The following is a 13206-nucleotide window of genomic DNA, read 5'->3' as shown; positions in this document are numbered from 1 at the left end:
TATAAATGATGTATGGTTTATCTGTCTGTTGCAAATTCCAGAACACCCAAAAATGATTAGGTTAAAAAAAAATCAATGACAGTGATTCTTTCCCTTTAAGAAAAAAGTGTCTGTAATCAGAAGGACTGTTGTGCATTTTTGGCACTGAGGTATAGATTTTTGGCCGTCAGTAGGACAGCCAGACCTCTGAGAAGCGAGCAAGAATAAGCAAGACCTAGAAAGAATAAGGCGGTGACCTCGGAGATTTCCCTTCAAAATAAAAGTATCGTAATGAAGACTGTAAAAAATTATACAAACATTTTGTTAGGAAATGTTAGCACTTAGAATGTTGTTTAACCAGTTAAATGTAACTAAATGTAATCGAAAATGTCATCTACGTCATTCCCAAAAGTAATTATTTATCGTGAGAGGGCCATAAACAATAACTAGTAATGCAGCATACTGGGCTTCCGAGTGGCGCAGCGGTCTAAGGCACTGCATCTTAGTGCTTGAGGCGTCACTACAGACCCCCTGGTTCGACTCCAGGCTGTATCACAACCGGCCGTGATTGGGAGTCCCATAGGGCGGCGCAAAATTGGCCTAGCTTCATCTGGGTTTGGCAGGTGTAGGCGTCATTGTAAATAAGAATTTGTTCTTAACTGACTTGCCTAGTTAAATAAATAAAATAGTTATAAATGAGGTGTAGTCACTTTTGAGGACTCAAGTACACAGTAAAAATATGAAATATTTTATATGATGTATTTCCTATTCAACAAAACTGTATGAATAAGGCTTGAAATGACTTACACTATATGTACAAAAATATGTGGACATCCCTTCAAATTAGTGGATTCGGCTAGTTCAGCCACACCCGTTGCTGACAGGTGTATAAAGTCGAGCACACAGCCATGCAATCTCCATTGACAAACATTGGCAGTAGAATGGCCTTACTGAAGAGCTCAGTGACTTTCAACGTGGCACCGTCATAGGATGCCACCTTTCCAACAAGTCAATTCGTCAAAGAGCTGCCCCAGTCAACTGTAAGTGCTGTTATTGTGAAGTGGAAATGTCTAGAAGCAACTTTAAAATCGTCTGTCCTCCGTTGCAACACTCACTACCGAGTTCCAAACTGCCTCTGGAAGCAACGTCAGCATAAGAACTGTTTGTCGGGAGCTTCATGAAATGGGCCGAGCAGCTGCACACAAGACTAAGATCACCATACACATTGCCAAGCGTCGGCTGGAGTGGTGTAAAGCTCACTGCCATTGGACTCTGGAGCAGTGGAAAGCGTTCTCTGGAGTGATGAATCATGCAGTGGCGACCCGTCATTCAGGGCAGGTGGGGCAGAGCCCCACCTGGTTTGAGACCCACATTTTTAGCAAAATAAAAATACATTTAAAAAATGTTGCTTGCCTGTTTTGCATGTTATTTTGGCATTAATACATGTCACAAATCAGTTTGCAAACAAGTCTAAAGGTAGAGCTCGAGAATTCAAGCCCCTTGGGTGCTGCCATAGAGTTAAATTAGAAGTGCCCATTCAAGAAGGCTCAAGGTCACTGGCCACAGATAAAATGACATCAAATTACATTATATCTACAGTAGCTTTGATTGGACTGATCATGTCAACATCATACTTTCTAAATCTTAGCTAGCAGTCATCATCATGAATCAAGTCGACAATCTACTGGCAAATCCTTTTTAATCCTTGTCATATGGAGAGAAATAATTAAGAGAAATTATAGATCAAACGTACCGGAGCTCATCGGCCATTGGACATAAATATTACACAACAAGTTGGAAATCGCAAATTCAACAATTAGTGTTTTCGGAAGGAATCAGTGGCTAACTACAAGCATTGCAAAGCAATCACTAGCCTGCTATTCAGTGGAGTGGCTGTGTGGTCCCAAGTCTTAAGGGTCTCTTTTCCAAGCTTAAAATGATTCAACATTGGCAATGCTGTCAATGAAGCATGATATTGTATCGCGCTCAAAACAACTGTTAACTCTTCACTGCGAAATCTGACTTCAGTGAGTTCAAGATTTCGCCTACTGTTCTGACTTGGTGGTGCACATGTAGCCTATAACCTGTTTTAGAGAAATGAATCATTGAATATTGTAAGAGCTTTCATTGTCTGCTTATATGCCCCCTTTATTTATCCTACGGTTTTGACTTGGTGTACAGGGAGAACACTGTAAGAATGGCCTTGCTCTGAATTCTGTCGCTGTACATTTCAAAAGTGCTGAACAAATAGTTATATTGACTACGTCCGTCCTAGTTCGCTCATTAATGTCTTAATCGAAATTACGGATTGCCTCTTATCCACTTATCGTCCCCTTATGCCATAGTTTGTACATCTCAATTGTCAGTAGAAACCACGTTTGTTTAAGCAAGTCAGCCATATCAGCTATGTTTTTTTAAAAGGAAGTAAATGAGGCTGAATGAACTGTTTCGCTGCCAGACAAGGCTCTGCTGATAGACAGGTGTAGCAGTGGTAAGGTGTTGGGACTGCTGTTGGGACTCTGCTGTTGGGACAGCTTTATGTAGGCCCTAACAGTTTGTGGGCACCGTTTGTTATAGTGCAATTAATGTATTGTTTAGTGTTGTGTTGTGTAGTGTAGTGGCTTTGCTGGAATGCATCCCACATTTTTTGTTTTGTTTGCCCCACCAAGATTGACATGCTAAAATGTGGCAGTCCAACGGACAAATCTGGGTTTGGCGGATGCCAGGAGAACGCTACCTGCCCCAATGCATAGTGCCAACTGTAAAGTTTGGTAGAGGAGGAATAATGGTCTGGGGATGTTTTTCATGGTTCGGGCTAGGCCCCTTAGTTCCAGTGAAAGGAAATCTTAACGCTACAACATACAATGACATTCTAGCCGATTCTGTGCTTCCAACTTTGTGGCAACAGTTTGGGGAAGGCCCTTTCCTGTTTCAGCATGACAATGCCCCCGTGCACAAAGCGGTTCCATACAGAAATGGTTTGTCGAGAATGGAGTGGAAAAACTTTACTGGCCTGCACAGAGCCCTGACCTCAACCCCATCGAAAACCTTTGTGATGATTTGGAATGCCGACTGCGAGCCAGGCCTAATCACCCAACATCAGTGCCCGACCTCACTAATGCTGTTGTGGCTCAATGGAACCAAGTCCCCGCAGCAATTTTAGTGGAAAGCCTTCCCAGAAGTGTGGAGGCTGATATAGCAGCAAAGGGGGGACCAACTCCATATTAATGCCCATGATTTTAGAATGAGATATTAAACGAGCAGGTATCCACATAACATATATATATATATGTGAAATAAACTTTCGAAAATGCATTAAAATCCCATTGTTATTCAGCCCATTCACGATGTTCAGTATGTTTTCCATATTAGACATGCATATTGCACCGTACATAATTGCCTGTATGTTGTGTCGCAGTAAAAGGGGGGTCATTCTACTAAGGAGCATTTCTAGTTTCCAAATCCACAGAGTTTACACCCAGAGGATCTTCGCTGCTCATTTTGCGGCCCTTAAAGTGTGGCCAATCAGCTTAAATGCAGTTTGTTTTTCATATTGGACATACATATTGCATCATAGACAATTATCTGTACCAAACAGATCAGTTTGAACAAAAAGCTAGGTCATAGGAAGTGTTTTTGGACCTTTAGGGCTGAAGCGTTACAGATTGTGCAATAGAAATGTGAAGCTAATTTCCGATTGAGCCGACATATGCATAATTTACTGTCAATGCAGTCTCTGCTAACGCAGGAATATTGCCTTTAAATGTAAATAGTGCTGTAACGCTGAACTTCTGCGATACAGATTGAATAGAGCCCTTACTGTGGTCAAACAGCTTAAAGTGTATTCTAGAGTCACTAGAATACAAAACCGGGCAGTTTGAACAAAAACCTAGGTCAGGAAGTCTTACTGGACTTTTACTGTGGTCAGACAGCTTAAAATGGGGCCCTGGACATGTATATGGTACAAATATAGCACTGTACAGGAAAAAAAATTTGATTGTGTGTCCATAAAACCAGGGTCCAGTATACTCACTAGAGTCCCTAAAGTACAAAACAGTTGAGTTTGAATAAAAACTTGCGTCACAGGACGCATTGCATTCCAAAATAGCTTACAATGTAAAAGCCAAATCCTTCTGGTGGACACTAAGGAAAATATACAAAAAAATAATAATAAATGACTACATTCAAAAAGTCAAGAGAGATGCAAATACATTTCTTTAAAAAATCAAATGCTTTTCAAGAAATTGATCATCAACAGTAACACTCGGTAGAGTCAGCCCATTGGGCACAAACTGGTTGAATTAACATTGTTTCCAAACCATTTTATGATTGGTGTGATACTAACCTATTTACATGGTCTTACTAGGATACTGCCTCAAAAAATATATTTTATTTGTCTAGCCAAAACGCTTGACCTGAGGCATGTTTTGGCACATAAGGCTAGCCTTGCGCTGATTTAAATGTTTTAAGTCTGCAGCCTGCTCATCATCAGTAGGAAAAGTAGGTTATTTACAGTGATGCCAGTCAGTTAACACCCCATCTACTGATCACATTGTTGCCATTATTTCGCTTAGGCAGTTAGCTTCTCACCTAATCACCTGCTAATAGTCGGAATTTGGCACCACCATTATAGTGCAAGTCAAGAGTGCAAGTCTGGTATGGAATTGCATTTTATTTCACACTGGAAGCAAAATAGTTGATCTATTCCTTTGTAATTAAGATATAATCCGGAATTAGTAAATCAGCAGAGTTAAAGTGACAGTACTAAAGTGTAGACTGGACCCTGGTTTTATGGACACAAACATTAGTTTTTCCTTTGCAGTGTTACATTTGTACCATATGGTGTATGGGCCCCACACAAACGTTTTGTTCAAACTCATCTGTTTTGTATATTAAGGACTCTAGTAAGTAGGCCTCTGGTTTTATGGACACACAATCGATTATGTACAGTGCAATATTTATGTCCAATGTGAAAAAACAACTGGATTTCAGCTGATTGGCCTCTCTTTAAGGGCCGCAAAACAAGCAGTGAAGCACCTCTGGGATTACCTCGGTGGATTTGGAAACTAGAAGTGCTCCTGAGTAAAATGGACCATGCATTTACTGCAACACAACCTACAGAAAATTGTGTATGGATCTCTGAATTATAGGAGTGCACCAGCACTGTGCATGCACAAAAAAACATTGTTGACCATTTACATTTTACATTTTAGTCATTTAGCAGACGCTCTTATCCAGAGCGATTTACAGTTAGTGAGTGCATACATTTTCATACATTTAGGCAAAGAAAATGAAATACAAAATAATTCACATAATATGTCATAGAAAAACTATTCTTTGTATGATAACTAGTATAAAATATATCGATAATTCTGCACATTTTCGCTATAATTATTAATTCAGCTACGAAGTATACAGGACGTTACTCTTATTCTGAAGCGTTCCAAAAAAACGTGACCCGGAAGTACTTTGTTATTCTTGCCTGCTTGGTGATAGTTGGCGAAGATTATTTACCGATCAAAACTCTTCTCTTGTCATTAAACTAGTTTAAAACTGACCGTGAGTTACTTCTGGGTATTTATATAGAGTCATTATTGAGGTAAGAAACCACTGTTATTGTTCAACAACAACTAGTCGTTATAAATTCCTCTATAGCTAGCTAGCTTGTTTGCTAGTCTACTAACGTTATACACTTGACGCAATTATGGCCGTTAGCAAAAATTACAAAGCGATTAAAACGTTTTAATGGCAAATTGTATGGACGACATGTCATTTTATGATCTAACTAAAACACAGAAAACCAGCATTAGCTAGCTAGCGTTATCTTAGATTTGCTTGTAGTTGTTTACTGGGGCATGTCAGTAAGGCAAGGCCGAGACAGTTAAGTTACAAGTTTGGCCGAAACAAAAGTGAGTTAGTTGAATGTAGAAGAAGCAAGCTAATATAGGCAGTTAGTAGATGCTGTCTGTAATTTAACCAGATGCAGGATGTAGAGAAAGGGAAAATGACAGTGTGTGTGCATGCGTGCGTGTAGGTCCTGCCTGGCTGGCCCATGGTGAGACAGGGACCTAGAGGAACTGAACGGACTCAACATGGCCTGTGTAGAGGAGCCCCCTGAGAAGTATGTATGTACAGTAACAGTCAAAAGTTTAGACACACCTACTCAGTAAATTGTTTTTCTTTATTTTTTACTATTTTCAACATTGTAGAATAATAGTGGAGATATCAAAACTATGAAATAACACATATGGAATCATGTAGTAACCAAAAAGTGTTAAACAAATCAAAATATATGCTATATTTGAGGTTCTTCAAAGTAGCCTCCCTTTGCCTTGATGACAGCTTTGCACACTCTTGGCATTCTCTCAACCAGCTTCACCTGGAATGATTTTCCAACAGTCTTGAAGGAGTTCCCACATATGCTTAGCACTTGTTGGCTGCTTTTCCTTCACTCTGCTGTCCAACTCATTCCAAACCATCTCAGTTGGGTTGAGGTCGGGGGATTGTGGAGGCCAGGTCATCTGATGCAGCACTCCATCACTCTCCTTCTTGGTCAAATAGCCCTTACACAGCCTGGAGGTGTGTTGTGTCATTGTCCTGTTGAAAAACAAATGATAGTCCCACTAAGCCCAAACCAGATGGGATGGCGTATTGCTGCAGAATGCTGTGGTAGCCATGCTGGTTAAGTGTGCCTTAAATTCTAAATAAATCACAGACAGTGTCACCAGCAAAGCACCCCCACACCATCACACCATCATCAGGTCGCAGTTGTAAATGAGAACTTGTTCTCAACTGGCTTACCTGGTTAAATAAAGGTTAAATAAATAAATAAAAATCACACCTCCTCCTCCATGCTTTACGGTGGGAACTACACATGCAGAGATCATCCGTTTACCCACACCGCGTCTCACAAAGACACTGCGGTTGGAACCAAAAATCTCAAATTTGGACTCCAGACCAAAGGACACATTTCCACCGGTCTAATGTCCATTGCTCGTGTTTCTTGGCCCAAGCAGGTCTCTTCTTCTTATTGGTGTCCTTTAGTAGTGGTTTATTTGCAGCAATTCGACCATGAAGGCCTGATTCACACAGTCCCCTCTGAACAGTTGCTGTTGAGATGTGTCTGTGACTTGAACTCTGTGAAGCATTTATTTGGGCTGCAGTTTCTGAGGCTGGTAACTCTAATGAACTTATCCTCTGCAGCAGAGGTAACTCTGGGTCTTCCATTCCTGTGGTGGTCCTCATGAGAGCCAGTTTCATCATAGCGCTTGATGCTTTTTGCGACTGCACTTGAAGAAACGTTCATTGACATTTTCCGTATTGACTTACAGTAATGATGGACTGTCGTTTCTCTTTGCTTATTTGAGCTGTTCTTGCCATAATATGGACTTGGTCTTTTACCAAATAGGGCTATCTTCTGTATACCCCCCCCCCCCTACCTTTTCACAACACTGATTGGCTCAAACGCATTAAGAAATTCCACAAATTAACTTTTAACAAGGCACACCTGTTAATTGAAATGCATTCCAGGTGACTACCTCATGAAGCTGGTTGAGAGAATGCCAAGAGTGTGCAAAGCTGTCATCAAGGCAAAGGGTGGCTATTTGAAGAATCTCAAATATAAAATATATTTTGATTTGTTTAACTTTTTTTGTTACTACATGATTCCATATGTGTTATTTCATAGTTTTGATGTCTTCACTATTATTCTACAATGTAAAAATAAAGAAAAATCCTTGAATGAGTAGGTGTGTCCAAACTTTTGACTGGTAGTGTGTGTGTGTGTTCACCTTTGTCTGTGTGTATTTACCTATGTCTCCCCCTGTGTGTGTCCAGACACTGCTGGGTTTGTTTTGCGACAGAGAGAGAGGACCGCGTGGCAGAGTGGGTGAGCCCCTGCAGGTGTAAAGGCTGCACCAAGTGGATCCACCAGGCCTGCCTGCAGCGCTGGCTCGATGAGAAGCAGAAAGGAAACAGTGGAGGAGCCGTCAGCTGCCCTCAGTGTGGCACAGAGTACAGCATCGTCTTCCCCAAGATGGGTAACTGACACACACAGAGCATAGTCTTTCCCGATATGGGCAACTTGCAGCACACATGCACACACAAGATAGTTCTACTCTGTAGTGTCTCCTTCTCCAGGTGTGTGTATTGTACTGACTGTGTATATGTCTGTCTGTCTCCCCCTCCAGGGCCGTTGGTGTACTTCCTCCAGCAGGTGGACAGGGCTCTGTCGCGGGCCAGCCCGTTCGCTGCTGCTGGGGTGGTGGTGGGGACAGTCTATTGGTCAGCTGTAACCTATGGGGCTGTGACTGTCATGCAGGTACATGACCCTCTACTCCTGACCCCTGAACCTCAAACCATTATACCCTTACCCTAGACCCCTAACCTTTGACCATAACTAACACTAACTACTAACTAGTTCAGTAACTAGTTCAGTGAAGCCATTACGAACACCAATGCAACCCAAAACACAAGATTCACAATTCTCTTTCTACAGGTGGTAGGCCATAAGAAGGGCTTGGATGTGATGGAGAGAGCTGATCCTCTGTTCCTCCTGATGGGTCTACCTACCATCCCTGTGATGCTGGTCCTGGGCAAGATGATCCGCTGGGAGGACTACATACTGAGGCTGTGGCAGAGACACTCCTCTAAACTACAGCTGCTAGTGCCAGGTACACACACACACATACAGTGCATTCGGAAAGTATTCAGACCCCTTGGCTTTTTTTGACATTTTGTTACGTTACAGCCTTATTCTAAAATGGATTAAATGTTCAAATGTCCCTCATCAATCTACACACAATACCCCATAACGGCAAATAAAAAACAGGTTTTTAGAAATGTTTGCAAATTTATAAAAAATTAAAAACAGAAATCTTGGCTGTGCTTAGGGTTGTTGTCCTGTTGGAAGGTGAACCTTCGCCTCAGTCTGAGATCCTGAGCGCTCTGGAGCAGGTTTTCATCAAGGGTCTCTCTGTTCTTTGCTCCGTTCATCTTTCCCTCGATCCTGACTAGTCTCCCAGTCCCTGCCGCTGAAAAACATCCCCACAACATGATGCTGCCACCACCATGCTTCACCGTAGGGATGGTGCCAGGTTTCCTACAGACGTGACGATTTGCATTCAGGCCAAAGAGTTCAATCTTGGTTTCATCACACCAGAGAATCTTTTTTCTCATGGTCTGAGACTCTTTAGGTGCCTTTTGGCAAACTCCCAAGAGGGCTGTCATGTGTCTTTAACTGAGGAGTGGCTTCCGTCTGGCCACTCTACCATAAAGGCCTGATTTGTGGAGTGCTGCAGAGATGGTTGTCCTTCTGGAAGGTTCTCCCATCTCCACAGAGGAACTCTGGAGCTCTGTCAGAGTGACCATCGGGTTCTTGGTCATCTCCCTGACCAAAGCCCTTCTCTACCGATTGCTTAGTTAGGCCGGGCGGCCAGCTCTAGGAAGAGTCCAAACTTCTTCCATTTTAAGAATGATGAAGGCCACTGTGGGACCTTCAATGCTGCAGAAAGTTTTTGGGACCCATCCCCAGATCTGTGCCTCGACACAATCCTGTCTCTGAGCTCTACGGACAATTCCTTCGACCTCATGGCTTGGTTTTTACTCTGACATGCACTGTCAACTGTGGGACCTTATATAGACAGGTGTGTGCCTTTACAAATCATGTCCAATCAATTCAATTTATCAATCAAGTTGTAGAAACATCTCAATTATGATGAATGGAAACAGGATGCACCTGTGCTCAATTTCGAGTCTCATAGCAAAGGGTCTGAATACTTACAGAACCAGTCAAAAGTTTGGACACACCTACTCATTCCAGGGTTTTTCTTCATTTTTACTATTTTCTACATTGTAGAATAATAGTGAAGACATCAAAACTATGAAATAACACACATGGAATCATGTAGTAACCAAAAAAGTGTTAAACAAATCAAAATATATTTTATATTTGAGATTCTTCAAAGTAGCCACCCTTTACCTTGATGACACACTCTTGGCATTATCTCAACCAGCTTCATGAGGTAGTCACCTGGAATGCATTTCAAATAACAGGTGTGCCTTGTTAAAAGTTAATTAGTGGAATTTCTTTCCTTCTTAATGGTTTGAGCCAATAAGTTGTGTTGTGACAATGTACGGGGGGTATACAGAAGATAGCCCTATTTGGTAAAAGACCAAGTCCATATTATTTTTTAATTTTTAGTCATTTAGCAGACGCTCTTATCCAGAGCGACTTACAGTTAGTGAGAGCATACATTTTCATACTGGCCCCCCGTGGGAAAAGAACCTACAACCCTGGCGGTGCAAGCGCCATGCTCTACCAACTGAGCTACAGGGGACATATTATGGTAAGAACAGCTCAAATAAGCAAAGAGAAATTACAGTCCATCATTACTTTAAGACATGAAGGTCAGTCAATCCGGAATATTTCAAGAACTTTGAGAGTTTCTTCAAGTGCAGTCGCAAAAACCATCAAGCGCCATGATGAAACTAGCTTTCATGAGGACCGCCACAGGAATGGAAGACCCAGAGTTACATCTGCTGCAGAGGATAAGTTCATTAGTTACCAGCCTCAGAAATTGCAGCCCAAATAAATGCTTCACAGAGTTGAAGTCACAGACACATCTCAACATCAACTGTTCAGAGGAGACTGTGTGAATCAGGCATTCATGGTCGAATTGCTGCAAAGACTACTAAAGGACACCAATGAGAAGAAGAGACTTGCTTGGGCCAAGAAATACGAGCATTGGACATTAGACCGGTGGAAATTTGTCCTTTGGTCTGATGAGTCCAAATTTGAGATGTTTGGTTCCAACCGCCGTGTCTTTGTGAGAGAGAGAGTAGGTGAACGGATGATCTCTGAATATGTGGTTCCCACTGTGAAGCATGGAGGAGGAGGTGTGATGGTGTGGGGGTGCTTTGCTGGTGACACTGTCTGTGATTTATTTAGAATTCAAGGCACACTTAACCATCATGGCTACCACAGCATTCTGCAGCGATACGCCATCCCAACTGGTTTGGGCATAGTGGGACTATCATTTGTTTTTCAACAGGACAATTACACAACACACCTCCAGGCTGTGTAAGGGCTATTTGACCAAGAAGGAGAGTGATGGAGTGCTGCATCAGATGACCTGGCCTCCACAATCCCCCGACCTCAACCCAATTGAGATGGTTTGGAATGAGTTGGACAGCGGAGTGAAGGAAAATCAGCCAACAAGTGCTCAGCATATGTGGGAACTCCTTCACGACTGTTGGAAAAGCATTCCAGGTGAAGCTGATTGAGAGAATGCCAAGAGTGTGCAAAGCTGTCATCAAGGCAAAGGGTGGCTACTTTGAAGAATCTATTTTGATATGTTTATCACTTTTTTGGTCACTACATGATTCCATATGTGTTATTTCATAGTTTCGATGTCTTCACTATTATTCTACAATGTAGAAAATAGTAAAAATTAAGGAAAACCCTTGAATGAGTAGGTGTGTCCAAACTTTTGACTGGTACTGTATGTAAAAAGGTATTTCAGTTTTTTACATTTAATGCATTTGCAAAAATTTCAAAAAACCTGTTTTTGCTTCGTCATTATGGGGTATAGTGTGTAGATTGATGAGGATTTTTATTTATTTAATCAATTTTAGAATAAGGATGTAACTTAACAAAATGTGGGGAAGGGGTCTGAAAACTTTCCGAATGCACTGTACACACAAAAGAGAGAAAACAGGTTCTTTAGAGAGAGAAGATTTTTTGGTTTAGTAAACATTACAGCATGTAGTACATTCTGCAAATGAAATGAACGATACCATTTTAAAAAACTCTCTCTCTCTCTCCCCCCCCCTTCCTCTCCTCCCCTCACCCCCTTCCGTCCCAGGTATAGGGCGTCCATTGCCCCGTGTGCCAGCTGATGGGGGTTATGGAGGGGACCACCTGTCAGTGTCTCGTACTCTGTGTGGAGCTCTCATCTTCCCCTCCGTGGCCAGCCTGGTGGGACGGCTGATCTTCAGAAGGGTACCTTCATCTCTGCAACGCACCGTTCTGGTGAGGGGAGTGTGTGTGTGTGTGTGTGTGTGTGTGTGTGTGTGTGTGTGTGTGTGTGTGTGTGTGTATTTGTACAGTATGTCTGGGGTGGCATGTGTTTTTTGTTGGTCTCTCTTTCTCCCTCTCTCTCTCCCTCTGTGTTATAGGGTGGTATAGCATTTGTGGTGATGAAGGGAGTGTTGAAGGTGTATTTCAAACAGCAGCAGTACCTCACCCAGGCCAACCGCCACATCCTCAACTACCCAGAGAGAGAGAGGGACAGAGAGAGAGAGGGACGGAGCGAGGAAGGAGAGGACGACACGGATGACAGTGGAAACGAGTGAACACAACACTCCCCCTACCATAACGCTAACCCTAGAGAGGGAAGGAGGGAGGTAGAGGGGAGAAATAATACGTTGGAGTTAAGCACACGAGGACAGCAGAAACGATTGACAACCTCCCAGAATCCTCTCTGTTCCCTGACCTCACACAAAGAGAAACCTGCAACCAATCACAATGTAGTTTTATTTTACTCAGACAAGGGGTGTGTTTAAGAGGTTTGTTACGTTTCCAAACAGAGAACTTGTCGAATAGAAATGCAATTGTTAGTTTTTTGTTTGAAAGTGTTTTCTCCCATTTGTGTCTCCTGAACGCAACCATGCTCTGCTATTTTTATTGTAAGATATCCACCCAATCATGACTGTATGTGTGTGCGCGTGAGCATTTTTATGTGTGTGTGAGCGTACGTGTGTCTACACCAGGGGTATCACACATACGGCCCACGGACCGGATCTGGCCCGCGTGGGGGTTGAATCTGGCCCGCGGGTGGTTTGAGTATAAAAAATATATATATATATATATATATATATATATATATAAGGACAATTTTTTGCGAGTTTTGACTACAAGGAAATATATCACATTTTCAGTGCTGACTTCGTTGAAGACCAAATGCGCCCCCCGGGGTAAAAGGAGTTCGACACCCCTGGTCTACGTTGTAGAACTCATGCTATTTTATTTGCCTGTAAGAATGAATTAGCTAATAAAGTGATTTGATTGTTAAATACTACATTCTCTCTGTTATTATTGAAGAAGTGGAATTACTTCTACTTTCACTTAGTCATATTTTACACAGTGCCTCATCAGTCAGAGGTAGGTAAGTTAGAAAGGAGGGGTGGTGTAGAACTTACTTTATTTCCAAGGAAAGGAAGTGAGGA

The 13206-nt window shown here is 42.1% G+C and overlaps 2 protein-coding genes across 2 annotated transcripts in view; one reads left to right on the top strand and one right to left on the bottom strand.

Moving 5' to 3' along the window:
• LOC311099406 (beta-centractin-like) overlaps nt 1–1352 on the bottom strand; it is a gene marked incomplete at its 5' end in the record, with an annotated part of 10848 nt that extends 9496 nt beyond the window's left edge. The window contains one exon of the mRNA XM_084140104.1: nt 1335–1352. Coding sequence (XP_083996230.1) covers nt 1335–1352 — 18 coding nt within the window. The remainder of the gene's footprint in view (nt 1–1334) is intronic.
• A 4058-nt stretch (nt 1353–5410) lies between these two features.
• LOC311099678 (E3 ubiquitin-protein ligase MARCHF5) lies at nt 5411–12762 on the top strand. Its single transcript, XM_084140397.1, has 7 exons — nt 5411–5578; nt 6014–6100; nt 7816–8018; nt 8169–8299; nt 8477–8651; nt 11844–12010; nt 12157–12762. Exons 2-7 carry the CDS (start codon nt 6072–6074, stop codon nt 12331–12333), a joined length of 882 nt encoding a protein of 293 aa, XP_083996523.1. The 5' UTR covers nt 5411–5578; nt 6014–6071; the 3' UTR covers nt 12334–12762.
• The last annotated feature ends 444 nt before the right edge of the window (nt 12763–13206 follow it).

This window comes from Coregonus lavaretus (assembly GCF_964263955.1).
Source record: "Coregonus lavaretus genome assembly, chromosome: 24".
Taxonomy (NCBI): Eukaryota; Metazoa; Chordata; class Actinopteri; order Salmoniformes; family Salmonidae; genus Coregonus; species Coregonus lavaretus.
This window is presented reverse-complemented; position numbering and strand designations above follow the sequence as displayed.

Bases quoted from the DNA above. Each gene is read 5' to 3' on its own strand.
- LOC311099678 (XM_084140397.1), top strand. From the start codon at position 6,072: ATGGCCTGTGTAGAGGAGCCCCCTGAGAA. The intron at 6,101-7,815 runs GTATGTATGTAC...GTGTGTGTCCAG, and splicing joins GTAGAGGAGCCCCCTGAGAA to ACACTGCTGGGTTTGTTTTG. The intron at 8,019-8,168 runs GTAACTGACACA...CTCCCCCTCCAG, and splicing joins CATCGTCTTCCCCAAGATGG to GGCCGTTGGTGTACTTCCTC.